Source organism: Andrographis paniculata, unplaced genomic scaffold, assembly GCF_009805555.1.
Source record: "Andrographis paniculata isolate CXL003 unplaced genomic scaffold, ASM980555v1 Contig80END, whole genome shotgun sequence".
NCBI classification, from domain to species: domain Eukaryota; kingdom Viridiplantae; phylum Streptophyta; class Magnoliopsida; order Lamiales; family Acanthaceae; genus Andrographis; species Andrographis paniculata.
This window is the reverse complement of record NW_026137618.1, coordinates 4,199,293-4,225,719: the sequence shown is the minus strand read 5'-3', so window position 1 is coordinate 4,225,719 and position 26,427 is coordinate 4,199,293. Positions and strand designations below refer to the sequence as shown.

The 26,427-nt window shown below is 29.5% G+C and overlaps 2 protein-coding genes and 1 long non-coding RNA gene across 8 annotated transcripts; 2 read left to right on the top strand and 1 right to left on the bottom strand.

Moving 5' to 3' along the window:
* Positions 1-1,185: 1,185 nt before the first annotated feature.
* LOC127241061 (phosphomethylethanolamine N-methyltransferase-like) lies at positions 1,186-6,509 on the bottom strand. The gene is made up of 12 exons (XM_051259952.1): positions 6,174-6,509; positions 5,957-6,072; positions 4,417-4,554; positions 4,152-4,289; positions 3,915-4,058; positions 3,509-3,619; positions 3,124-3,265; positions 2,609-2,889; positions 2,293-2,454; positions 2,147-2,200; positions 1,991-2,065; positions 1,186-1,526 (listed from the first exon to the last, which is right to left on the bottom strand). Exons 1-12 carry the CDS (start codon positions 6,187-6,189, stop codon positions 1,428-1,430), a joined length of 1,476 nt encoding a protein of 491 aa, XP_051115909.1. The 5' UTR covers positions 6,190-6,509; the 3' UTR covers positions 1,186-1,427.
* Positions 6,510-15,913: 9,404 nt separating this feature from the next.
* On the top strand, positions 15,914-17,908 carry LOC127241049 (uncharacterized). The gene is made up of 3 exons (XR_007836439.1): positions 15,914-16,006; positions 16,442-16,497; positions 17,630-17,908. It is a non-coding gene; the product is annotated as an uncharacterized LOC127241049 (long non-coding RNA).
* Positions 17,909-21,608: 3,700 nt separating this feature from the next.
* LOC127241126 (uncharacterized) lies at positions 21,609-25,797 on the top strand. 6 transcript variants are annotated; one of them, XR_007836461.1, is made up of 5 exons: positions 21,609-23,064; positions 23,283-23,372; positions 24,170-24,252; positions 24,457-24,578; positions 25,607-25,797. XR_007836461.1 is itself a non-coding variant. In XM_051260030.1 (2 exons), exon 1 carries the CDS (start codon positions 21,678-21,680, stop codon positions 23,052-23,054), a length of 1,377 nt encoding a protein of 458 aa, XP_051115987.1. In that variant the 5' UTR covers positions 21,609-21,677; the 3' UTR covers positions 23,055-23,064; positions 23,283-24,148. The 6 variants fall into 6 exon arrangements, 2 of the variants coding, with proteins under 2 accessions (XP_051115987.1, XP_051115988.1); XR_007836462.1 differs by lacking the exon at positions 24,170-24,252 and having other exon boundaries at positions 25,607-25,795; XR_007836464.1 differs by lacking the exons at positions 24,170-24,252; positions 24,457-24,578; positions 25,607-25,797 and adding an exon at positions 24,420-24,434.
* Positions 25,798-26,427: the final 630 nt, after the last annotated feature.

The following is a 26,427-nucleotide window of genomic DNA, read 5'->3' as shown; positions in this document are numbered from 1 at the left end:
GCATTTAAGTAAAATATAAACATACTAAAAGAACCCGTGTAGAAGTGTAAATTGTTTCCTTGAGCTCACAAAATGGTTGTGCTTTCCCAAATCATTCATTTCAAACATTTCTTTAATTGATGTTAAACTGTATAAGCTAGGGATATGATTATGAACTGGCATAAATCATATCATCAACATAAAGATTTACTAGGAGTAAGCCAATTATACCTTGCCTTTTTACATCCGATGTTAGCTCGTTAATACTTCTTTCAAACCCGTTCATACGTAAGAACTCGTTAATATTGTTGTACCAAACACAAAGAACTTGCTTAAGCCCATAAATAACTTTTTCGCATAGACAAAACTTTATATTTTCCGGTAATGCTGTCAAATCTTAGTGGTTGGCTCACATATACTTCTTCGCTTAACTCATCATTTAACAATGCAAAGTTGCATCAAAACGATATATTTTCCACTTATAGTACCAGCACAATATAAAACCCAAACCAAACACTAAAAGAAACACACCCTATGTGCTTTTCTTTCAACTTATTTGTACCCAAACCAAACACTAAAAGAAACACACCCTATGTGCTGTGCTTTTCTTTCAACTTATTTGTGTCGACTACGATATTCTAAAAGGGTAATCATTTCAACTCATAATAACTAATAGGTGTTAGACCAACCCCTTATAGTCCAATAATTTCAATCATAACTTCGCAACTTCTTGATTTGCAAGTATTGAAGGAAATGACATTCTCAAAAGGAAAAAAAATGGCAATGCATTTATTCACTTTCCCTACTTTTTTTTTCTTTTTTCTTTGGTAGAGGTTTCAATAGTTATCTTAATACAATCCCCTTCAACCTCTTTAGTGGTTTTTCGAACCATTATAGCAACTAATTTGTTTTGTTTTCTCAACTATTAAAGTTCAACAAAATTCAATGTTTACTGCCCTAATGTTCTTTAGCTGCTTGATCCTAAACTAAATGCATTAAAGACTGATACGATGAATTCATTACTAAATAATCGAGCAAGAAGATCCACATGTAGCAAAACTATATAGTTGTGCAAATTACCGATCCTTAGCACAGAAAGCCCACAGAAATACTACAACTATCACTTAACAAGTATCACCACAGCATATGATAATAGTTCACACAATCACTACAAACAACGTTAAAAAAAAAAAAAAAGTATCACCATGAAAAAAGATAAATAAATAAACCATCACTTAGAAACACAAGTATAGCCACGAAAAAACAAGAGTACGCGCGCACAAGTTGTAAAAATCAAAACAGAACGTCTCGTTCAGCAAACACAACAGGAATTGAAATCATCGCTGTCACAGGCATCACCTTGATTGAATTACACACAAACTGGGAATTTTTCGAAAGCAAACCTCGAAAATCTTATTCAAACCAATATCGATGTTCTCGAGCAGAATTCACTTTTTTCTGGCAATGAACAAACCCCACCTCTGCTCCCCCAACGAGCTCCTTTTAAGCTTAGCCTTCCAGCCCCCGACTATATCATTATAGTCCTCCTGCAAAAACCACAGGAACAGAATTTAGAGAGATTCTGCGATATACAAATTGCCCATAACTTCTTTGTGGTTTCGAAACTCAGCGTAAATCCCCCTTTACTTAAAAAATTACATGGCGCTCCTGCTCCTAATACTTTAAAAAATATTGCATGAAACTCCTATATGGTTTCGAAACTCAATGTAAATCCTAATTTTACTTTAAAAAATTGCATTATGCCCCTTATACTTTCAAAAATACTGCATGAAACCCCCTACTATATAAAACAAACAGATAGAAAATCATGTTCTCATCACACAAGGAAGATTTCATGGTAGTGGAGTTTCATGCAACGTTTTTTAAAGTATAAGGGGGTGCTATGCAATTTTTAAAATACAAAGCTGAATTTTGAAACCTAAGGGGATTTATGAGCAATTTTACCAAAATAAAAAAATAAATAATCAAGCATAGGTAAACGAATACACACTTCGGAGAAGTCTTTTATAAAATGTTCCTTGTCCTTTTCAATGGCATCCAATTCCTTCTCAAGAACTTGAATGAACTGGAAAACAAAAAGCATCGATCTTTGTTACAATAAGAACGAATTAGCGACACAGCAACAAAGAAATGAGACAAGAAGCACCTGCTCGGTTCGGTCCTCAGCAATGACCTCGTCGAAGCCAGCATCTTTGAGCATCTGCACACAAAAGAGTTCAGTTATGCATAATGAACGTATTTGATGTTGCCGGAGTGTAAATTTAGGCGACATCTCTTGTTTTTTAAACACACCTGGCCGTAAGCATTTACGTCGTGCAGATCATAACCCCTTTGCTTAATGTACTTCTCGAAATCAGGTGATGGAGTTCCAGCACTTCTACAATAGTCAGATATAAGAACTTTGCCTCCACATTTCAACCACTTGTAGAATGATCTGAATAATGCTGGCTTGTCCTGGAAATAAATCCATAAAAGTGGGAAGGGAAAGTCGAAAAATGTTAATTCAAAACCGTTAAATTTTTTTGCATATTTTTTCATAAAAATTTTCATTTCTTTTTTGGGGAGCAGAGCATGCAAAATGTAGAAGTGAATTATCAAGAATGCTTACTTGAATATGAAGAATCGTGTCGCGGCTATAGATCACATCGAATGTACTGTCAGGGTATTCTTTCTTGGTACAATCAGCAACCTCAAACTCAACAGCACAGTCGAGACTGATTGCACGCTCGATAGCAAAAGATATCATATTGACCGAGAGATCAATGCCAACGACATGAACATCGTAATTTTTTGCCATGTAGAAATCACCACCTCCGATGCCACATCCTACGTCCAGGACTTTTTGGCCAGGTTGGAGATCGAGTTTAGCTACAAACTCTTTCGTCGTTACTGTTCAAAAAAAGAAAAGAAAAAGTATAATCTGGATACATAACCGAAAATATGACATTTTTAGGGTGCTTTAAACTTCAAGCAATAAGAATCTGTAACACTTCATAACTGAGCAAACTTTGTATTGTGGATAAAGATTGTTTCGACTTTTACAGCATGGTTATGGAACATTTTAACCTGGTTCGGTAAAACAGATAATCCATTGTGGTCGAAACTGCAATTAGCAATACATACCAAGCCCTCCAGTGCTCACAAATCCATTCCCAAAGACACGTTCGTAGCGCAATATGCCATTGCTTTTATATTGAACAGTATCCAAAAAATTTTGGAATCCTCTATCCTCATCTGAGCCAACCTTTTGCCAGACCCAGCAGATCTGCAAAATTAGTGTACACACGGTTTATACAAAACCATATGTTTTTTACAAAAAAAATTACTCAAATTGAGCACAGAGTACCATTTGATCAATGGTATTAACTTCGGATGAAATATATAGTAAACACCAAGAAAATCTCTGACTGCCCCAAGTTTTTAAGGTAATGAAAACAAAAAGAACGACAACAATGCATAAGAAATAAGGAAATAATGAATTTTAGCAGAAAGCACAAAACCTCGATACCTGATTCTGATTCTTTTTGTTTTTAACATAAGCTCCAATGCACTTGCAACTCAAAAGAGCAAGTTCAAATGAATTTCCAGAGTTATCTTGAACGTGAGACTCTTTAAACACCTGCACAATCAAATTCAGGAATTACAAATTTACAATTGCATGATCAGAGAGAAAATCCCACAAGAGTCATTCAAATTAAATATATATACTTTTTCCATAGTAAGAAGCCGTAAGACACTCATATTTGCCTTCTAAGAGAGTTTACTAAGGCACACACAAAGTGTAAATGAACAACTTCAAGTTCCAGCTTCATTTAACGAAAGTTGTATTACTCGCAGAAAACGACATCATATTTTGGATGATACAAAGTTGCAGCAAGTGGAAATTAGTAAATGTATATGTATAAGCATAGAACCTTTGTATAATATCTCGGTTCACGATAATGAGTTGGATTGATCTTTCTCTTAAAATCTCCAGCCTGATGAAAACATGATTCTCTAAAGAAAATGTAGCCCCCAACTTTTAACCATTTCAGCATTCTCTCAGCAAGATCCTCAACCTACAAACAAAGGCAAAATTATAAATTAGAAATCAAATGATGCATAAAATAGCAAGCAATGAGCGAAGAAACTGCCCGAAGATTGAAAATTACCTCATTGTCTGCTAGATACATCAACAGCCAGTTTGAAAAAATTAAGTCTAAGGATCCCTCGGGGAAATCCAGTTCTGAGGACGCCGCATCAGCACATAAAAATTTTACATTTTTAAAATGCCCATTAATGCTTTCATTCTGTGTAAGAAAAGAAATGTACACATACGTATAGTGAGCAAAAGTAAAGGCTTAAATGCATGCATATATGAGAAAAATTTAGCCATAAAACCCGACATAACACAAACTCCTCAGGATAAAGCCGCACCATTTTTATTACGCTTTCAATGAAGTCCACAGCGACAAGCTGGCCAGCTTGTTTAGCTAATTCACCGGTGAAGCGGCCAATACCAGCTCCCAGTTCTAGAACAGATTTTCCTTCATATGGTGGGAGCAGAGACAGAACCTGATTTAATTTAAGACAACGACAAAATGGAATACATAAGGCATCAGGTCGATTCCAGTATATCCGCAACCACTCAAGTTAACATCCCAACACGACTGACTTTACAGGCAAACTTGAAGAGAAAAGTACGGTGTACATTCTCATATAGAAAAGGACATCAACACTAGTATAACTACAACACAAAAGTATGGGATTCGAGAAAACTAGCTGCTAGAATGCATGAAGCTAAAACAACTGGTCTGTTACCAATACCAAAACTGATGAACAAAGGATTTCCAAATGCAATTTTTCCAGTGATTTAAGGATGTTGTATTAAACCAACAATCGGTATTTTTCTTTTTTTTTCTTTAACATGAAACAAGTTCCGACAAAATATGGCAGATCAACATCGGAACTAAACCCAGACTAATGGGAATAAATTTAAAATATGTTTTGCATGTATAGAGAATTTATGGAAGCTTAAGCTCATTCCTTAGCACAAAGGAAATACATTATAATCAGTATTTAAACAAAATATCTTCATATATAAAAAGAGAAGGACACATTCTGTACTCAAGATGAGCCGCTAAGAGCACGAAAACAGGGACGTAAGCGTGCATATTTATATCCATGGCTATTGAGGGTTCAAGCCACCGTAACCAATCAAATCTTACACTCAACACTAGAATGTTCAAATTTTACAAACACACACACACAAACATACATATATATATATATGAGCCTGTCGCTACATAAAAAATCAAAAATTTGACAAAGCTGTACGAAATAAAATGTCACTATTTTTTTGATATATGCCAAAGTGACGGAAATAAAAAAGAAAAAAAAATCTCTTTTACATATTTTCTAGTTGAGCCTAATGTTGACTGCCGCTAAGAAACTCTCTTCCGAAAGTGAGATCACCACCACCGGAGAGGGAAACTCATAAAAGCAGTCGTTCCCTTTCTAGATACTATATAGAAGATAAAAGCCTCAAATCCTTTGCTTTCTTTCATCTCTCTGATTGACATTAATTAACCTTTTGCCTACCCCAGTTCGATCCATAGTTAGGGATGGATTGATTGCTTTAGGGTCAAAACCAAAGAAAAGTATAACATAGAAATGTTAATCAAAAAACCCGAACTTGAAATACAAACACAAACACAAACCAAACACACACGTTGTGTTTTGGATCTTCTTTTCCAATAATACATCACCTCTTTCTCAATATGAAACACCATATCCAAAATAGATTTTTTATTAAAATATCTTCAAATCCAAAACACAAACACTACAAAACATTCAAAAACACTCCAAAACACAAATTGCAAACCAAGTAGATCAACAGATGCTCTACTGTACTGATGAATTTAACGATATATATATAAATGTGTGTGAGTGTGGCTAGATCTCAACAACATCATACCTCAGGCCTATCTTCTTTGTCAAGATCAGCTGCTTTTGAATCAAGCATCATAGCTTCCAAGGTCAGATCAACAGAATGCTCAGTCCAGTAACTCTTTTGCACCTCACGCTCTTGCTCTGTACAAAATCACAAATTTCGTTCACTCTCGACGAACACAATTAACTTCAATTAAACAAAAAGTGGGAAATACAATACATCCAAAAGTATCGAGCAGAACCTGGAATGGAAGCCATTGTAACCGGACAGCAGTAAGAGTAAGACCAGCAAGAAAGCGAGGAACTGATGCGAATTGAGTACCGAAATCCGCGATAGAAGAAGATCAAGAGTTCTCGATGGCGACTCGAGATCTGGAAAATGTGCGCGACCTTCGATCGAAGAGTCTCCCCTTTTGCTGCATCAGCTGTGGCCCAGAAACGGCAGACGATTTGAAGAAGAAGAATGGGCTAGCGAAGATCCAAAGACTTTCGATTCGACGAAAGAAACGAGGGAATTAGTGTGGTGTAGAGAGTGAATCAGAAAATGGTGGCCATATGTAGAGAGAGACACGCGGAGGTTCGTGGCGACCAAATATCGAAATCCGATCCCACCAAATCTTGATATTAATATTTTCATTACGATTATTTTATTATGTCTATTTTCAATTCTCTCTCCCAATAAAATTGTCGACTGTGTATTTGTTTTGGGGTTTGGATTTTGAGTTGGATTTAATAGTAAATTTTTAAATTTGAATAGTTTTGATATAAATAAGTGTTGATGTGATATTTTAAATGTAAAATTGATTTTTAGTATAATATAAAAAATGAAAAATAGGTATTTAATTTGATGTTTTGGAGAAAAAAATGAGGTGAATAGTAGATATAAAATTCAATCCCCCGAACAAACACACCCTAAAAGCATCAGTAGTAGATATTACTCCTATTTTGTTATCTCTACCGTTTAAATTATTTTATATTAATCACCTTCAATACATTATATATATACTACTTCTTTGTCTCTCATATCATGTCCACGTTGCAGTTTCTTTCCGTCTAATATTTCATGTCACTTTTTTAAAAAAAAATAATTACACACTTTAATCTCATTTTAAATTTTTTAATTTATTTTTTTTATTTTAATTAAACTAATTACTTATCTTAATCTAATCTTAATTTATAATTATTTATATTATAGGATAATTATTTTCACTAATACATTCTCAATTATTTACTAATTATACGGTAGCAGCAGACGCAATATATGGGACGGAGGGAGTATTTTATAGGATTCATACTAATTTATTTATTTTTATATATATTTTTTTACATAATATATAAATTATTTATTTCTATATATTTTTATTGTCTAATAATATTTTTATATAATACTCCCTTCCGTGCAATAAAATAGTCTTTATTTACTATTTTTGTCCATAAATAACTATATCACTATAAAATTATCTTTATTTTCTATTATAATTACACAATTGTCACTATTTTTTACACTAATACACTCATAATAGAAAAAAAAATCTTTTACCCGTAATTTTTACTTACTATCAATATAACATCAATATTCCTTAAATCTCGTGTCAAATATAACCAAGACTATACTTCCGGGACAGAGGGAATATTATATTAAATTTTTAAATTTTAATATATTGAAACATACTTCCTCCGTCACTTAACAATTTATCTATTTTTTTCATTTTGGTCTGTCCCATAACAAAGTATCAATTTCTTTTTTTTTAGTAATTGTACTATCTACCTAACATTACAAATACCCTTCCAATTTACAATATATTATACGAATGTCATTACCTTTATATCATACAATATTAATAGGGTTAATTTATATTTTTTACTTTTATTTCTACTTTATTCTAATATAATACTAATATTTTTAAAACTTCGTTCAAAAAACAAATTGATATATAGATATGGGACAGGGAGTATAATTTACTATTTTAAAGTTTAAAATTATTTGAATAAAGCTAAATTGCACAAAATCTATTTGTGATTTCATGAAATTGCATCAAATCCTCCATACTTCTAAAACTGCGTCAAACTCCATCATTGTTTCATAAACTTTGCGTCTAACCCCTCAGCGGTCCTTATTTAACGATATTTGACCTAAATGCGTTCAAACTGCGAATAAATTTTAGAATCTCAATTTCTAAACACCTAAAATTACAAATACATTTTTTTATATATATTTAGCTGAAAAATAGTAAAAATAAACTTTTAAAACATCAGAAAATAGCTATTTTTTAGTATATTTATTATTTTTTTAGGGTAAATATAAAAATATATATATATTTGTAATTTTAGGGGTTTATAAATTGATATTCTAAAATTTATTTGTAGTTTGAGGCATTTAGGTCAAATACCGTTAAATAAGGACCATTGAGGGTGTTAGACGCAAAGTTTATGAAACCACGAGGGAATTTGCCGCAGTTTTAGAAGTATGTGAGATTTGGTGCAATTTCATGTGGATTTTGTACAATTTAGCCTTTGAATAAATGAACATATATTAGATAATTTTTGTTAAATTTTTAAAATTTTAAAATTTTTTGAATAATATTTAAATACTTTTTTTTTTTTTGTTTGAAGGTATTGAGAAAGGTAATAAATAGTAAATAATTGTATCTCTTCTAAAAGATAATAAAAAAAGGTAACTAGTTCTAGTTATTATAGTAAAAATCTAAAAAGTAATCGTAAAGATAACAAGAAAAGTGACAGCAAGAGATATTCTAATGATGTGTTCATATATCACACTTTACAAATTTTTTACTATTTATTAAATTTTTTATTTAAAAATATCAAATTAAACATTAATTTTTTATATTTTATCCATTCCTCTTGTTAGAAAGTATATATATTTTATTAAATACATTATTTTTTTTTACAAATACCCTTATTTTATATTACATCATTACTTTTATACCAAAAAATAAAAACAAAAATGTCAATACACTATTTTTAATTAATCATTATAATTAAAATATTATTATTTCTTAAATATTACGTCAAAACTAAAGGTTTACATTCTATTTGGACAAAGAGAGTATATTATAGCATTAGAAATTAATTTATCGTTCAAAATACCACATTAATATAAATTTATATTATATTATAAAACTATTTAAATTCAATTTTTTTTACTATTCAAATTCTAAATCAAAATTTAAATCCTCGAACACACACATCCCTAAAAGTGTTACGCCTAGATACAGAAATAAGGTAAAATATAATTAGTAAAAATAATTATAAATTAAAATTAAAATATCTAATCAATTTAATTAAAATTATAAATTATAAAATTTAAAATAATATTATATATACTTATTTAAAAATAAAATAAAAAAACAAATTATATAGAATGAAGAAAAAAGATAATAATAATAAAAATTGACGGAACGAGAAAATATTTTATAAATTTTGAATTTTTAGATTATTCCATATGTATACTTATAAATTGATTTAAAATTCAAAATATAATTATTATTTTTTATCAAAAAAATATAATTATTCTTTAGTTTACAAGAACTATTCTCATTTATTTTATAATAGGAAGGAATACATAAGGTTTGTTTATTTTGGATTTTGATTTAAATTGTTTTAAATTTAAGATATAGAAAATTGTCTTGATAATATAAAAAAATAATATTTTATATTAAATATTAATTTTTATAAGAATGTATTATATATATTAAAAATCGTATTAAAAAAATTAAAAAAATTTAATTTTAATTAGATATAATAAATAATAGTACTATTTTAATGTTAAATTAATCAAACAAAAGATCAAATTAAAATTAGTGGAATAATTGAAAAACAATAAAAAAATGTTATTTGTTAAAATAAAAATAATAAAATTATTTATTATTATGTATAAGTGACATTATTATGAGTGGTGGAGAATATATATTAAAATATTATTATTATTATTATTATTATTATTATATAGTTAATATATTAATAAAAATATAATCTTTTTTAGTGAGAGTATCTTTTATTCCTTTGGTTGTATTATTTTTTTAAGTATGTTTGAAGTATTTTATAATATTTTTTAAATTATAAATAATTAATTATACTTAATATTTCATGTTATTTCATTTAATTTTTTTTTCTATCAGATCATTTAATTGTTAAATTATCATATTTAATATTATTCACTTAAAATTTCTATGTAAAATCAAATATTACACTTTATTTGGGATGAAGGGAAAATTATTTTAGTGTGTACCATTCAAAAGTATTCTACAATAAATAATACAAAATTGCTCGTAACTCTCTTGTAATTTTAAAACTCAGCGTAAATCTCTTATTTACTTTAAAAATTGGATAGCATTCTATTATATTTTAAAAAATATTGTATGAAACTTCTCTATGGTTTTGAAATTCAACATAAATCTCTAATTTACTTTAAAAAAATTGCATCAAGCCCCTTATACTTTCAAAAATATTGAATAAAACCTCCGCTATGCAAGACATATAGATAGAAAATTATTTCCTCGTCACAAAAGGGAGGTTATATGGTGGTGTGGTTTCATGCAACATTTTTTAAAATATAAAGGGGTGTCATGCAATTTTTAAAGTATAGAGAGATTTTACGCTAAATTTCAAAACTATAAAGGAGTTATTAACAATTTTACTTGACAAAAATAATTATGTAACTGTTAGATATAGATATCTAGTTTGTATTGTTTATTTTAGTTTAGGTCAGAGCCACTAATATATATATATATATTTTTTTTTTATACCTATTTTTTTTTAATAATTCAATTTCATAATTTTCCTCAAATTCTTATATGATATCAGAGTTTTAGATTTCGAGTTCAAGTTTCACATCCTCCGTTTGTTGTTGCCCACGGACAATATAATAAACGGGTCGAGTTATGATTGGGGCTTTCAACTCGAATCAGACACAACAACTCGATTATAATATATTAATAATATATTTATTATATATGTAAAACAATTCTAAATTAATAATTAGCCCACATATTAATTTCAACTAAATTCAATTTTAAATAATTTAATCTAATTCATTGTATACATACACTCGAACTAATAAAAACTAACATAACACGCAAACACGACAAGAAAAATTGAATTTGAATAAAAAAAATTCGACGTAATTATGTATAAGGATCAACACGAACCCAGCACGATAATAAATAGGTCAGGGTTAGGATTGAGTAATTTAACCTGACACGAATCGACTCATTGCTAGCTCTATATTAATATACTCTATTTGTCACATCTTAAATCATATTTCCTTCGCTCATATAAATTGTCCATTTTTTTTATATTGATTCGTCCCACATAATTTATTATTTTTTTAAGATATATAATTATATACTTTAACCATATTTTATATTTCATAATTTTTAATTTTTAAAATTTTAATTAAATTATTTAGGGTATGTTTCTTTTGCCTAAAACTCCATATTTTTATTATTTGGACTCTGCTTTTTCCCCAAAAAAAAATACATTTTTTCTTCTCATAAAACATCCTATCATACATTATTTTATTACCAAAGCAAACAATTTTTTTTTTTTTTTTCAAACTCATCTAAAGAAACATACCATAGTTATTTTAATTTACTATATAATTATTTTTATTAATATATTTTAAATTACTTACTTATTAAATTTTACCTAAATTTTTGTAGGTAGTGTAATTTGGCAAAATATATTATGGGGAGAGAGTATTTATCTTGTAGACAGTTAGGGATGCCAATAGGTCTAGACCTAAGATCTGACCCATTTATTTGGGATCAAGTTAAAATATTCGAGTATTGGATTCAGGTCCGGATTCAGTATTGTGTACTTTTATCGGATTCAGGGCGGGTCTCGGGTCCAAGGGTGGACTTTACCCGGACTCGGACCCGATCCGGATCGGATTAATATACTGTATTACTAATATATTAGTTATATATATGCAAAAATTAATTTTTAATAATATAGATTATATTAAAAATATATTTTTAGTTTTATTTATCTATTTATTATAATATTTTTGAATAAGATATATAAATTTTAATATATATCGAGTCCGGGTTCAGGTCTAAATTTAAATTAAATTTTAAGAATTAAGAAAAAATTGGATCTGTCGGATCTATCAGGTATTGTTCGAATCGGATCTGAGTATTCTCGAGTCCGGATATCATCGGGTCTGGTTCGAATTCGGATCCAACTATATATTCGGGTCGGATCCGACCCATCCCGACCCATTGTCATCCCATAGACAGTGCGGTTGGTGTTGGTGAAGATGTCAGATTATTTATTTATTTATTTATTTAATCTATATGGGTACGGATTTGATGGGGCTTTGGGACTGCGGACGGATCCTATGACTATCCACGTGAATTCATTTTCCCAATGCATATTTATCGTGTTTTATTCAATGTGTATTTGTTGTTTATTTTAATAAATTTTTAATATATAATTAAAATTTATGAAATTACAAGTGGCACTCTGATTTAAACTTCTTTACAACATTTAAGATTAGTTTGTTTTATTTTTTATTTAAATAATATTTTAATATAATACTCTCTCCGTCTCCAGCAATTGATGACCAATTTTATTTCTTTTAGTCCCATTTAAAGATAATTTTTTTTAATTTTTAATAAATTTATTCATCTTAAATATATTTAATAAATATAAATTAATTTAATTAAATTTATAACTTTTTACACGTAGCATCGTTCAAAACTTCTTTATTTTTATCTTTTTTTAATAAATAAATATTTTTGTCTATATTTAAAATTTCTTATTTTTAATAAAATTAATTTTAAGTTAATTATAAATAAATTAATTAATTTTTTATTTATTTGTATTATATAAAATTTTATTCTCTAGAAAATTATATTCATATTGTATATATTTTATTGATTTATAATGCTAAAAATATTTAAAATACCAACAACACTACTCATATAAAAATATAAAATAATATCATAACTTATTATTAATAATTTACTAATCTACGATGTCTAAAATATTGTATCCTTAAGTAAAATGATCATCTTGACTGGGACGGAGGAGTATTTTATTAAAAATAACACGAATTAAATTATTGAAAAATAGTTTAAGATACAAATTAAATAAACTTTGGGGTGCATTTTTCTATATTTTTTTCATATATACAAATATTTGTATACTATATATCTTTATTATTTTAATATTTTCTAAATAATTTTCTATAAAATAATATTCATATTGCGTGAATTTTTATTGCAATATAATATTTAAAATATTTAAATAAATATTTTAATTTTTTAAATTATATATATTAAATTTATTTTAAAACTATCAATATTATTAATTATATATAAAATAATAAGATAATATTATAATTTATTATTATTAATTAATTACACGTCATTATCTTATAGCCAAGTCTCATATCAAATAAATATATAATATGGAGTCATCTCAATTAATCTAATTAATTTGATTCATTGACTCGTATTTTCAATCATCAAATAATCGGTTGAGTATGTTCCAATTTTAATTTTTAAAAATTAAATTTTATCGGTCCAACGTATTAAGCATATAGACAATTATATATAATACTCCCTCCGTCCTGGAACTAAATATTCATTTGCTTTTTACACGTAGTTTTAAAAATATTAGTATTATATTGAGATATAGTATGAATAAAGTAGAAATAACTAAAATAACCTTATTAATATGTGTGATATAAAAGTAATGATATTTGTGTAATATATAAGTTGTAAGAATATTTATAATGTTAGGTAGATAGTACAGTTACTAAAAAAGGAAATTGATACTTTGTTATGGGACGGACTAAAATGAAAAAATGGATACTTTGTTATGGGACGGAGGGAGTACTATAAACTATTTTATAGTCTATATTAACACGATGTATGTGATATTTTAGTTTTTATTTTATAAGTTTCCAAACAAAATAAAAATACTAAATTTAATATTTACTTTTTATTTATTATGTTACAATATACTCTCTCCGTCCGGTTGGAAGGGTGATATTTATTTTTTGCACGTAGAATTTTGAATATTAGTATTATATTGGATTATAGTAAAAAAGACAAAAATACCCCTATTAGTATGGTGTAATATAAAAGTAATAACATTTGTATAATATATTGTAAATTGAAAGAATATTTATTATGTGAAGTAGATAGTACAATTACTAAATTAGAAAATGGTAACCTTGTTTTGGGACAGACGAAAATGAACAATTGTAATCTTTTAATGGGACAAAAAGAGTAATATAATTTATATTTAAAATATCACATAAATTAATTATTTTAATTTAAAATTTTATTATTTAAAATCAAAATTTTGTAAACAAACAAACCAAAAGTATCACAAATTAAAACAAATTAGAAATCACTTGCAAAACAAGAATGTGTTTGAATAAATAGTAATAGTAACAGTACATAAGATATACTTAGGGGGTTTTGGTACAAAGAATAAAATTGCAGATAAATGACAGTAGAGAATTGAAATTGGAAAGAAAGGAAATTGAGGAGTGTTTGGTATAATAGAGAATTCAGTTAAGAAATATAAAAAAAAATGAATGATCGGACAATAATAAATTATTAATCTAACAAAAGAGAGTTTTAGCTAGTGAGAATCATGAAAAAATATTTATGGTGATTTTTTTTAAAACAAAAAATTATACATTATCTATGAAGTTTTGTAAGATCATATTTTAGCATAAATTTTTGTAAAAAATTAAATACTTGAATGATAAATTAAAAATAATTTTTTGTAAAACTAAAATAATATAATATAAATAATTATAAAAATTAAATAGTAAAGAAAAGAATAAAAAAAATAAAAATATATATACTGGAACATCATTTCTCTCAATTTTTCTGAATATACAAGAGAAATGAAAATAGAGAAATAGAAATGATTTATTTCTCAACTTCCATTTCTCTTACTCAAACAAACAACAGAAATATAAACATTTCCATTTCTCTACTGCCAATTCTCTGTATCTGTTTGTTTGGGGATTGGATTTCAATCCACTATTTATCCTTTTTTTTTTTTTTTTCCCAAAAACATCAAATCAAACATCTATTTTTCATTTTTTATATTATACTAAAAAATCAATTTTACATTCAAAACATCACATCAACACCTATTTATATCATATCATACAACTATTCAAATTCAAAATTTTAACTATTTAAATCCCAATTCAAAATCTAAAACCCCCAAACAAACACACCCTTAGTATACTTGTTAACAATGTGCGCGGATCTGATGGTGATTGATGCTAATTTAATCTGATCAAAATATAAAATAAAAGTATAAATTTCATCCGTCTCATAAAAATGGTTTTACTTTTAATTTTCGTCTGTCACAAAACAAATGTTTTATTTCATAATTTAAAAATTTTGTAGTACATACCTAATATAATAAATATTCTTCCATTTAAGATATATTACACAAATGTCATTATTTTTATATTACGCAATACTAATAAAAGTTTTTTGTCTTTTTCCTATAATCCAATATAATACTAATATTAAAATATTTACGTATAAAAATTAAATGTTAATATCTTTGTAGGACGGAAGAAGTAGTACATTTTTCTACATAACACAATATATGTTTTGTTAAAACAAAATATATTGTAATACTCTGATTTTGGAGTGTATAAAATAATATTATTATAGCAAATAAATATTTTTATAATATTTTGAAATTAAAAATTAATATTTTAGAATAAATTTTATTCCTATTTTATATATGAATTGTGATTGAAACGATTGTTAAACAGATAAATATAAATATAAAATACAAAATATATAATAATATAATAATAATAAAAGTAATGATGATGAAGATAATAATAATAATAATAATAATAATAATAATAATAATAATAATAATAATAATAACGTTAATAATATAATATAATATATATAATAATAATATAATTATATATAAGAAATCAAATCTTACCTGCGAAGAAAGAAAGGCAGAAGCAGGCGTCGCAGAGGAAGAAGAAACATGAAGAGAAGAAATAAAAAGAGTTAGCAGTTCGATTTCGATTCTGATTTGGGTATTGTATTTTTTGTTATACGGAGAATTTAATTATAGATTTTAATATGAATTTCGATATTGGGAATATTAAATTAGAAATTTTTTAAAAATTTATAACTGGCTATTTGGCTATTTAATCGACAAATTTCTTTAGCTAATAGCCTATTTGTAGTCCTAGCATTATATTCTGAGAATTTCGTATCGATCCGAGTTGAATCGAAAACGGCAGTGTACTGCACCTGGCTGTTTATTTATATCTTTAAGTACTTTTATTTAGTAATCGGGCGATATAAATATTATGAGGTATAAGAATTTTATAGCTAGAATATCGTTGTCTACTAAATATAAAAGTTTGAAACCCAACGAGCTAACTATAGAAATTAGCTTTTGAACAAGCAGGTAGCTCCTATGTATAAGCATATAGCTCAGCTGATTTGAGTAAATAATGGGGCAGGTGTACGTTCGATGAGATTTGAGTGAGATTGCAAAAGTTAGGAGTGTCTATAAGAGGTAAGCAGTAGGGAATTAAATCTAATTTTAAGAAATTAGATATGCATGTTGCATGCGATTTTGATTAATATGTTAATGTGATATAATGTGAATCATTTTGTTGCATGTATATATTTATATATATGTGTGCGTATGCATGTGGGAGACTTCACGGTTTATGATATTTGATATACGTATTTGATCGTGTTAATGAACTTATGAAAAGGAAGATAAGTGAGCTGTCTCACTAGCCCTTTTTGGTAAATTCACTTATTTGGCATGTTGCACACATATTGCATGGTTTATCGGATATGTTTTATGGATCTATCGTTTAGTCGCCGTGTGCGGTAGTGCTAGGCGAGGGCATCATCTGGGATTAGGATATTCGATCCCGATGTACCGTAACACTTTGGCGATAGTGGACGATAGTAGTCGGACAACTGGGTGACTTAGTCGCACGGTCATTCAGGGATTAGACCCATTGTAGTTGAGACGTATTTGGTCTAATCATTCGTGTTCGGTGTTGTTCCACTAATTGGACTGATCACTAGTGAGGTCTACCGGTAGTTTAGGATCATATGCCAAACTCCAAACGTGATCCCGTTAGGGCGTGCGAGGAGGAGTAGAGTTTCCGGGTTTCTCTTGGGTGATTCCAGGTTGCACGGATTCTACTACATTACACGGGATAGGGCTAGTCAGTGGGGGTCCTATCTTCGTTATCACAAACTATGGGGCGTCTTGTGGTTAATGGTGACAACGTTCGGCTATCCATGTATTGATTGTGGGAATCGTATGGTGGGTATGTGGGAGTGACCGGATGACCGTTATATTATTATGGGTTTATCAGGTCTTTCCTTGAGCCGAGGATTTTCCGGCTATTTATTGATGATGGTTTAGTGAGCTTGTTATTACGGGGCCGAGGGTATTCCGGCTGCTCACTTAGACAGATGTAGTGAGCCTATGATTATGGAGCCGAGGTTATTCCGGCTGCTCACTTCGGCGGACGTATATATGTATATATGTGGATGTACATTGTTGTCGAGTTTGATATCTGTACTGCATCATTTCACTATTGGCATGACATGACATATTTCACGTTAGTTCTTAAAATTGATTTAATTCTAGACTGCTTTTAAGAAAATATTTGTTTCAGGTATGCATGGCACATCCAAGACATGGGATGTCTGGATATAGAAAGACAGGCTGAGTGAGTGAACTTACGTCTATTGTATTATATGTAAATTTTTAACCGAAAAAACCTCTTGTTAAGGGGTATGTTTTGTAAATATTTATAAATCAGATTTTTTTATATAATAATGCGTTTTATGGTTAATTTTAACCTTAACACTGTATTATGGGGCCCGAAGTAGGAGGTGACGACCTCATGCCAACTGGGGGTGTTACATATATGTTCTTTTAAATATGATTGTTATGTATGATATATATTGTATTTCTTTATTCCACAAGCTGATCGGATCAAATCAAATCAGCACCATAGTCATTTCATCATACAACGTAGGATCAGCCGTCTTAAACAATTATGCTAGAAAAATACTTCATTCGTCACACATAATTTGTCATTTTATTTTTTGAAAAATTGATTATACACTTTAATCATATTATAAAATTTGTAATTTATAATTTTTTTAATCTTAACTAAACTATTTATTTATCTTAATCTTAATCTATAATTATTTTTACTAATTAATAATTATTTTTACTAATACACTTCTTAATTACTTACTAATTATACTTTATTTAAATTCTTGTATCTACGGTAACACGTCCATCTTATCTAGAACAGAGGAAATATCATTTAAAAGAAAAAAAATAAAATAATAACACACTAATATAATACTCCCTCCGTCCCAGAACTATAGTCTGAGTTGTGTTTGACACGAGATTTAAGGAATATTGATATTATATTGCTAGTGGATAAAAAGTATAGATAAAAGACTTTTTTGTTCTTGTGAGTATATTAGTGTAAAAATAGTGACAATTGTGTAATAATAATGAAAAAGTAATGATAGTTTTATAGTGATATGTTTATTTATAAAAATGAGACTATTGTATTGGGACGGAGGGAGTAGAAAACTAATTAAAATGTGTCAATAGCCATTGATACTCTCCAATATTTGTATAACCAAATTATCGTGTGAAATATTGTCCAGGCCGAACTTAATACCCTGCATACCAGGCCCGATGGAAAAGTCACATTAGGCGAACCATGTGTGGCAGGTGACCTGAGGCGTCGGGGGTTTGAACCCATGACCTCATGGTCACAAATCCAACCCAAAATTCGTAATTTATGCAACCGATTAATCGGTGAATAAAAATATGACGGACCAGTTAACCAAATTAATTGGATTAATTTAGATGAAATAAATATATAGTTTTATGATTTCTATTTTTTTCAAGGAAAATTGTATGTTTTCTTCGTTATATTTGTTTTTCCTATAGATTTTAGATTCTTATTGTTTCCTTTTGAAATCACTAAGCTTTTATATGCTTGTTTATTATTATTATTTTTTAAATATATGAAACTAAACATAAATGTTAAAAGTTCAAATAAAAATATTACTTTTGATGGAGTAGACAATGAAATATAATACTTCCTCCGTCATTCAAATTTATGCTCATTTTTCTTTTTGAATTGTCATTGAAAAATATTCTCGTTTCTTTTTTAAGAAAAAAATCATTACACATTTGTAGTTGATTTTACTATAAAAGTAAAAAATAACAATTATTACTCACTATTATTAAAATTCATGCCCAGCCAAGTGAGCACACATATGCATGATGGAGGGAGTATGAAAAATATGTTTTAATTGAATTACTTTAGAGCACATACATTGGTGGGTCGGTTAAAAGCCTCCATTTACTTACGTGTATCTTATGTATCAATTCTAATTCGATATGTATCGATTTTTATTTTCAAAACAAACATAGCAGCTCTTTTCCTTCGATCCTTTGAAATTCTTTCTTTGCACACAATATTCACTCCCAATTTTTACAAAATCTTTCATCCCAATCAAATCGGCAATTGCCAATGTCTGAAGGAGGTTGGCGATGGAGAACCTGTATTCTATCGATCTCCCAATCTTCGCCAAACCCTTCGTCCCAATCAAATCGGCTATACATCAAATATTGGAACTTATCAGGAATTTAACCCTAAAGTCAGGATCTACTATGTTGTAATAATTGAGATAAAAATAAAGTAATTAAATATAACCTTATTCTATTAGCATTATTGGATTCGGATCTACAAATTAACGGAGGGTTTGTCTTCTTCAAGCCTATGGCTCAATTCCTCCTGAAAAAAACCGCTAGGGTTTTTGCCGTTACTCCCAGTATGAGATATGAAATGTAATGGTTGTTGCGCCTGGACCTGAGATCATAACCCTATTTATATCCCTTATTAATAATTGATCTTATCACTCGATTAAAAAGTTACCAGGTTTTTGCACATAGAGGCTCACACTTACTAAATAAATTAATAAATTACTTAATATAGGCTTAATCTGACTTATAACCCAAATAGTTACATTTAATCCACAATTGAATTTTTAATCCAACATCTTAATCAAACATAAAATCTTAAACCTTTAACTAAAACAATCGATTCAAATCTCTAAAACATCAAGAAAAGAAGAATAAAAGAAAATAAAATTAGAACCCTAAAACAAGAAATTGCTGCAAAGTTTATCATACCTCCGTCGCCATTGAAGAAGATCGTTTCCTCGACCGGGCGTAGGGACTGTGAAATGACAACAAGAGGGAGAAGAGCAATCATCGACGATGAGAATATGAATGTGTTGGGGGAAGAAGAACACCAAAGTCCGAATGGGGATAGAGAAGGACAAATAAGAGAGACAGGGAGAGAGAAGGGTAAATAAGAGAAAAAAGATACCGTCGATGGTGGTGTCACCTGCACGAGGACTAACTCAATTTTTAATCGAAATTCTCTAGTTAAAATTTAGATCAGTGGAAATGAGAGTTTTAGAAAGGGAAAGAAAAAACTTCGTTGTATGTACTCTTGTACTCCCTCCGTCCCATGTAATATGGGTGTATTACTGTAAACACGTGAATTTAGGTAAAGTATAATTAGTAAGTAATTAAGAAGTGTATTAGTAAAAATAATTATAGATTTAAAATTTAAAATGCGATTAAAATGCATAATTATATTTCCAAAAATAGAAATGACAAATTATGTGGGACGAACGAAAATAAAAAATAGGGACAAATTATGTGGGACTGAGGGAGTACTATTTTTTATTTTATTTTTATAACAAACTATTTTTTCTTTTAATATTGTGAACTATGAGATAAGATGAATTCTAACTTTTTATTTTTTATTATTATTTTTTTTAAAAAAGCATTATATGCAAGTGTAATATATTAGACATTATTGTTTTTGTTTGATACAATGTTGCAAAGACTAATGTTCTTTCAACTTTTAGCTTATCATCAAATTTTTGAAAAAAAAAATTTTAAATTATATATTATGAATTAAAATTACTTTAAAAAGTTTACTAAAGTTTTGAAAAAATATTATATAATTATAAAAATTAAAATTATATATTCATTCCGTCCACCAAATTTATTTTTATTTTTATTTTTAGTCATTTCGCTAAATTTATTTCATTACTAAATTTGACGAAGTTAACAAATTTTATATTTAATTATTATTTTTCATTCAACACTTATTTATTAAGAATATTAAATTCTTTAATAAAATCGGTCTCTTCATTATTCCAAACTAAATTTTAGAAAACACTCAAACAATCTTTTACTTTTATTATTTTTTCAATACTTTTATTATTTTTTCAATAATTTATTTATTTTTTAATTTTCACGTCAGACTCAAATGTATTAAATTTATTGGACGAATGGAGTATTAGTTTATTATTATTGTTATTGTTAGTTTTTTAAAATATTAAAGTATAATAAATTTTATATTCTTAAATAATTGTAAAATAAATTACTCAAATTATAAATATATATATATTAAATAATTTGAATATGAGCTAGAATAAGAGCAATGTTCAAACCAACACCTCGATGATAAACTCAAATTAATTAATAAAAAAAATTTAAATTATTACACTATAATTTAAAATGAGATAAAAAACTCACCCCCCCAATTTGCCATTGAATCCCACCAATACGGATACCCTACCCTACCATCGCACCAGGCAGCAATGGCTGCCAAAGAGAAGCAGAGAGACCCATCGGCGGCCGCCACCAATCCGGCCGCTTCGTTACTCGACACCTCCTCCTCTTCTTCCTCCTCCTCCTCCTCCGCCTACTTCTTTTCTTCCTCTTCGCCAGATTCCACGCCCACCCAACTCACTGAAGTCTACATGTTCTCCCTTCCCGATAGCGTCGATTCATTATCGGAACACGTTGAGGCGGAGAATGCGGCAGCCCTCCCCCCGCCGGATCATCAATGCCGCATCTCCTTCGAGAAGGTGACCCAAAATCCCCCGGACGAGTTGAAGACTGTCGATTTAGGGGTTAAATGCCGCGGATCGAGGAGAGCTAGGGTTTCGGATGACGAGACTGGGACGGAGGCCGCCTCGAAGAGAGCTAGGGTTCCAGGCGAGGACATTAATGGAGAAGATGAAAACGCCGCTGTCGAACCTAAGCAAGGTTATAAAACTAACGTAGTTGCATCGGGTAGCGAGGATTCTGCCGAGAATGACGTTTCCGCCATGAATGTTGCTCCGGACGATTCACCTGGCCGGATTAAGACTCCGGCGAAGTATACGCTGCCAAAGGTTAATGCTAATGATGAAGCTCATAGAGCAGAAAAAAATTCGGGAAGTAGTTGCTTAGGGGAGACTTCGATTGCAGGTAAAATTGGCAATGGAGATGCTAAGCACAAGTGTTTTGTAGTCGGAAATGGCACGGCTCATGTTAAGACTTCGGTGAAATATACACTGCCAAAGGTTGATGCCATTGATGAAGCTCTTAGAGCAGAAAACAATCCCGAAGGTAGTTGCTTAGGTGAGAAATCGCTTTCTGGTAAAATTGGCAATGAAGATGCTAAGCACAAGTGTTTTGTAGCCGGAAATGGCACAGCTCTTGTTAAGACTTTGGTGAAATATACACTGCCAAAGGTCGACGCCATTGATGAAGCTAGCGGAGCAGAAAAAAATTCCGAAAGTAGTTGCTTAGGTGAGGCTTCAGTTGCAGGTAAAATTGGCAATGGAGATGCTAAGCACAAGTCTTGTGTAGTCGAAAATGGATCTGATCGTGAAAAAATGGAGGGGGAGAATGGAGTCAAGAAACTTGTCCAGGCCCGGAAGATGGGGTCTAGGGAAGGTAAGGAAATAAAATCAAATGGAGCTACGATAGGGTGCGATGGAGGTGACAATGGGAACGATGATGGTTTGGGTAAAAGGAGTGGTTCAATGGCGTTTCTGGATATGATGAAGCTGATCGGGCGAAGTCTTGACAAATCAGCCGACAATGATGATGATGATGATGATTTGAATAGTGAGGACATTCTTGAAGTAGCTAAAAAGCAGGGCATTACATTTCCTCGGCCACGATGGTGGGCTCCCAAAGATTGAGGAGAACCATGTATGGTTTGTTAATAGATTTATTCACCTTTTGCTACAAATTTTGTTGAGCTTTTGATGGTAGTGAAGGCTCTAACTCTCATTTTTTGAAGAACTAAGAATGTTGTATATGTCTGATTGTGGTTGTTGGTTAAAGCACTTTTGTTTCAATCCTAAATGTCGTAAATTTTTGTCATGTTTTTTATTGCGGGATATGTCGAAAGATCTCTTCTTTTGAAGGTGGAATTGAGGATCTGCTATTGTGTGGAGTTAGAAGGCTTGGTGGGATGGATCACTTTCGTCGTCTGCTGCCAATGAGCTGCTCCTATTGTAAGCAATGGCTTTTACATGCTTTTATGCATTTTAATTTTTAAGTTGGCCTTAGCTTTCATTTTGTATTTTTAAAACTTTTGAGGATCATGAATAAGGAATTCCTTGACTGCTTGTTCGATCCCTAATTTGTAATAAAAAAAAAATGCACCGGTATTCTTGTTGCCCTGTTCGAGTTGGAGCTGACATTGTCAAGTTTGAATCTAATTTTGGCATATCCTATTTTCCATGAGATTATATATATATATATATATAGTTGATAATGATATTCGATAATTATAGTTCATGGTATATTATACTACTCCTGTCCGAATGTAATTTAATCATTTTCTTTTTATACAGAGTTTAAGGAATAATAGTATTTCATATATAAAAGTAGCTGTGTTGAGTGGAAGACAATGATGCCCTTACGACTTATGCTTGTTAGAAAATTTGTTATGTATTGTTGTAAAAATATGTTAAACCGTAAGGATTTTATTTATAAGACAATAAAAAAGAAATGGATATATTTGTGACAAACAACCAATAAGTTAAGACGGATATTTTTTCTCTTGGACGGTGGGAGTAATTCATTATATTCGGGAGGGTGTGCTTGGAGATATAGCTCGATTAGATGCATTCTTGCAAATAAAGTATGTTGTCCTTGGTTGATTTTCGTGATTTCTATGTGGCGATTGATGAATGCCTCTTAAGTTATGTCTTCGAGATAAAATCCTCAGTTGTTTATGCTTTGATACACACTTTGGAAGTGTTACAAAAGCTCAAGTTTCTAGTATATTATAATTCATTATATTCAGAAATGTGTACTTGGCTTCTCGAGGAATTCAAGATATGGCCCCGGAAAGATAGAAGTTTTGAACTATTTTGAAAGTAGCAAAAGGTTAGTATTTGATGTGAAGTTTTGTGTTAGAAAAAATATATTTGATGTGAGGTTTTGAAAGAATTGCCGTAGATAAATACCTTTTCGGCCTTGTATGATTTTGTAATGTATGTATATATGGATATTATGTCAAGTTCTTCGTTCGTTGAGGTGTTCCATTGTTACAGCATTTGACACAATCTAACACTTGTGTTTGGATTCGAGGATGTTGTATGTATGCGCAACTAATTACGGTACAATCCTTTTTGCGCCAACTACAACCAAAAACCGAGCAGAATGAACGCATTGTTGGAGAAACCTAAAGGAAAGGCAACAAGAATACGAAGGTGTGTTCAATTTTACTATTTCGACTATGTCTTTCTTGAAAAATATACAATTTTTTTTTTTTTTTCTAGAAATATCCCATCATATATTATTTTAATATCAAATTCAAATAATTTTTTTTAAAAAATTTTTACCAAAGAAACACATTTTGAAGGATTAGGAGCTCTCGGAAGTTCCATACCACAAGAATTCGAATTATCTACTGGCTTCATGTTATCTGCCTTTATCTATTGGGGATCTCTGAATAGTTTATACTGATATTTTTTGAGCTTTTAGAATTATTTGTTAATAATAATTGAGAGAAAAAAAAAAAAAAAATTTAAAAGTGACACAATTGAATACCGTTTTTATAATTTTTGGTTTAAGGAAAAAAAATCATAAAAAACTAATTTCATTCAAACAATTTTTCAACAATTTTGTTCTTTCACAACACAATGGAGTATGCTGTGACCATACACATAACCATCCATATCAAAGAAATTCAACCAAAAGTTTATATCTCCTTCCACCATCATTTCTTTCCTATATCAAAATTATTTATTTTTAAAATAAATTTAAATAAAATATATAAATATATATATATAATTATGTAAAAAATAAAATTTTATATAATATAAAAATATAAAAAATAAAAAATAATTATAAGTATATTCAAAACAAAAAAATATGGAACTCTGTTGCTCTCTGCCGCAACTTCAGAAGTTTCTTTTATATTTTTTAAAATACATTAATTCCAAATGTCATGCCACGCCTCATACAATCAATGAAAGAAATATAGTCATCCCGTAAGGGATGACTGAGTGGTGTAGGGGTTGGATTTGTGACCGTGAGGTTACGAGTTCAAACTTCCGACGTCTTAAGTCACATGCTTGGATTTGTGACCGTGAGGTTACGAGTTCAAACTTCCGACGTCTTAGGTCACCTGCCGCATATAGAGAACCAATATAAATATATTTTAGAGAACCAACACTGGTGGAGTTATGGTTGATTAAAATAAAGTATTTATAGTTGGTCGGCTGCATTTACTCAGCGCAAAAACTTCTGCATAGAAGGAAGCGAAGTCAGCTACTGTGCGGAATTCAAGCGACGACTGGTCGGCTGCTGCATTAAATTTACTTCGGTCAGCCTGCATTTACTCTTGTTCTCTTCGAGCTATTCTCGTTAGTTCCTGCGCTATGAAGTTATTAATTTTTAAGTATATATTTCATACTTATTTTGGTGTATAAATTAAATTAATTGATTTGTTTATTAAATTGTATTTTTAGGCACTATTTAAGTGTTAATTTAGCTAAATTAAATATTATAAGAAAATATAATTTAAATATTTAATGTTGGCGTAATAAATATTTTTAAATAAATAGTAATATACTTTTCTTTTATTGAATATTTATTGTGTAATTTTTAATAAAGATCAATTTTGTATTAATTAGTGCAAAAATTCGTTTATAACGATTATTAATTGAATGAAGGTTGTCTTAATTCTGCGTAAGAACAAACAAAAACATTTATAGGTGGTAGGCTGCATTTATTCAGCGCAGAAACTTCTGCATAGAGGTAAGCGAAGTCGGCTGCTCTGCGGAATTCAAGCGACGGCTGGTCGGCTGCAGTGCGAATGCATTAAAACTGCCATACTCCCCCAACTCCTGCATTTACTCCTACTTTCTTCCCGCTGCTCCCATTAATTCTTGCAACTATTAAGTTATTAATTATATTTTGTAATGATTTTAGTGTATAAATTAAATTACTTAATTTGTTTGTTGAATTATATTTTTAGACATTATTTATGTATTATTTAACTATTTAATTTTAACTAAATTAAATATTTAATTCATGTACAAAATGATATATATT

Coding starts and splice junctions, on each gene's coding strand:
- LOC127241061 (XM_051259952.1), bottom strand. Junction 3,266..3,508: donor ACAAAAAGAATCAGAATCAG/GTATCGAGGTTT, acceptor CTAATTTTGCAG/ATCTGCTGGGTCTGGCAAAA. Junction 2,201..2,292: donor ACGTAAATGCTTACGGCCAG/GTGTGTTTAAAA, acceptor TTTTGTGTGCAG/ATGCTCAAAGATGCTGGCTT.
- LOC127241126 (XM_051260030.1), top strand. CDS start 21,678: ATGGCTGCCAAAGAGAAGCAGAGAGACCCATCGGCGGCCGCCACCAAT.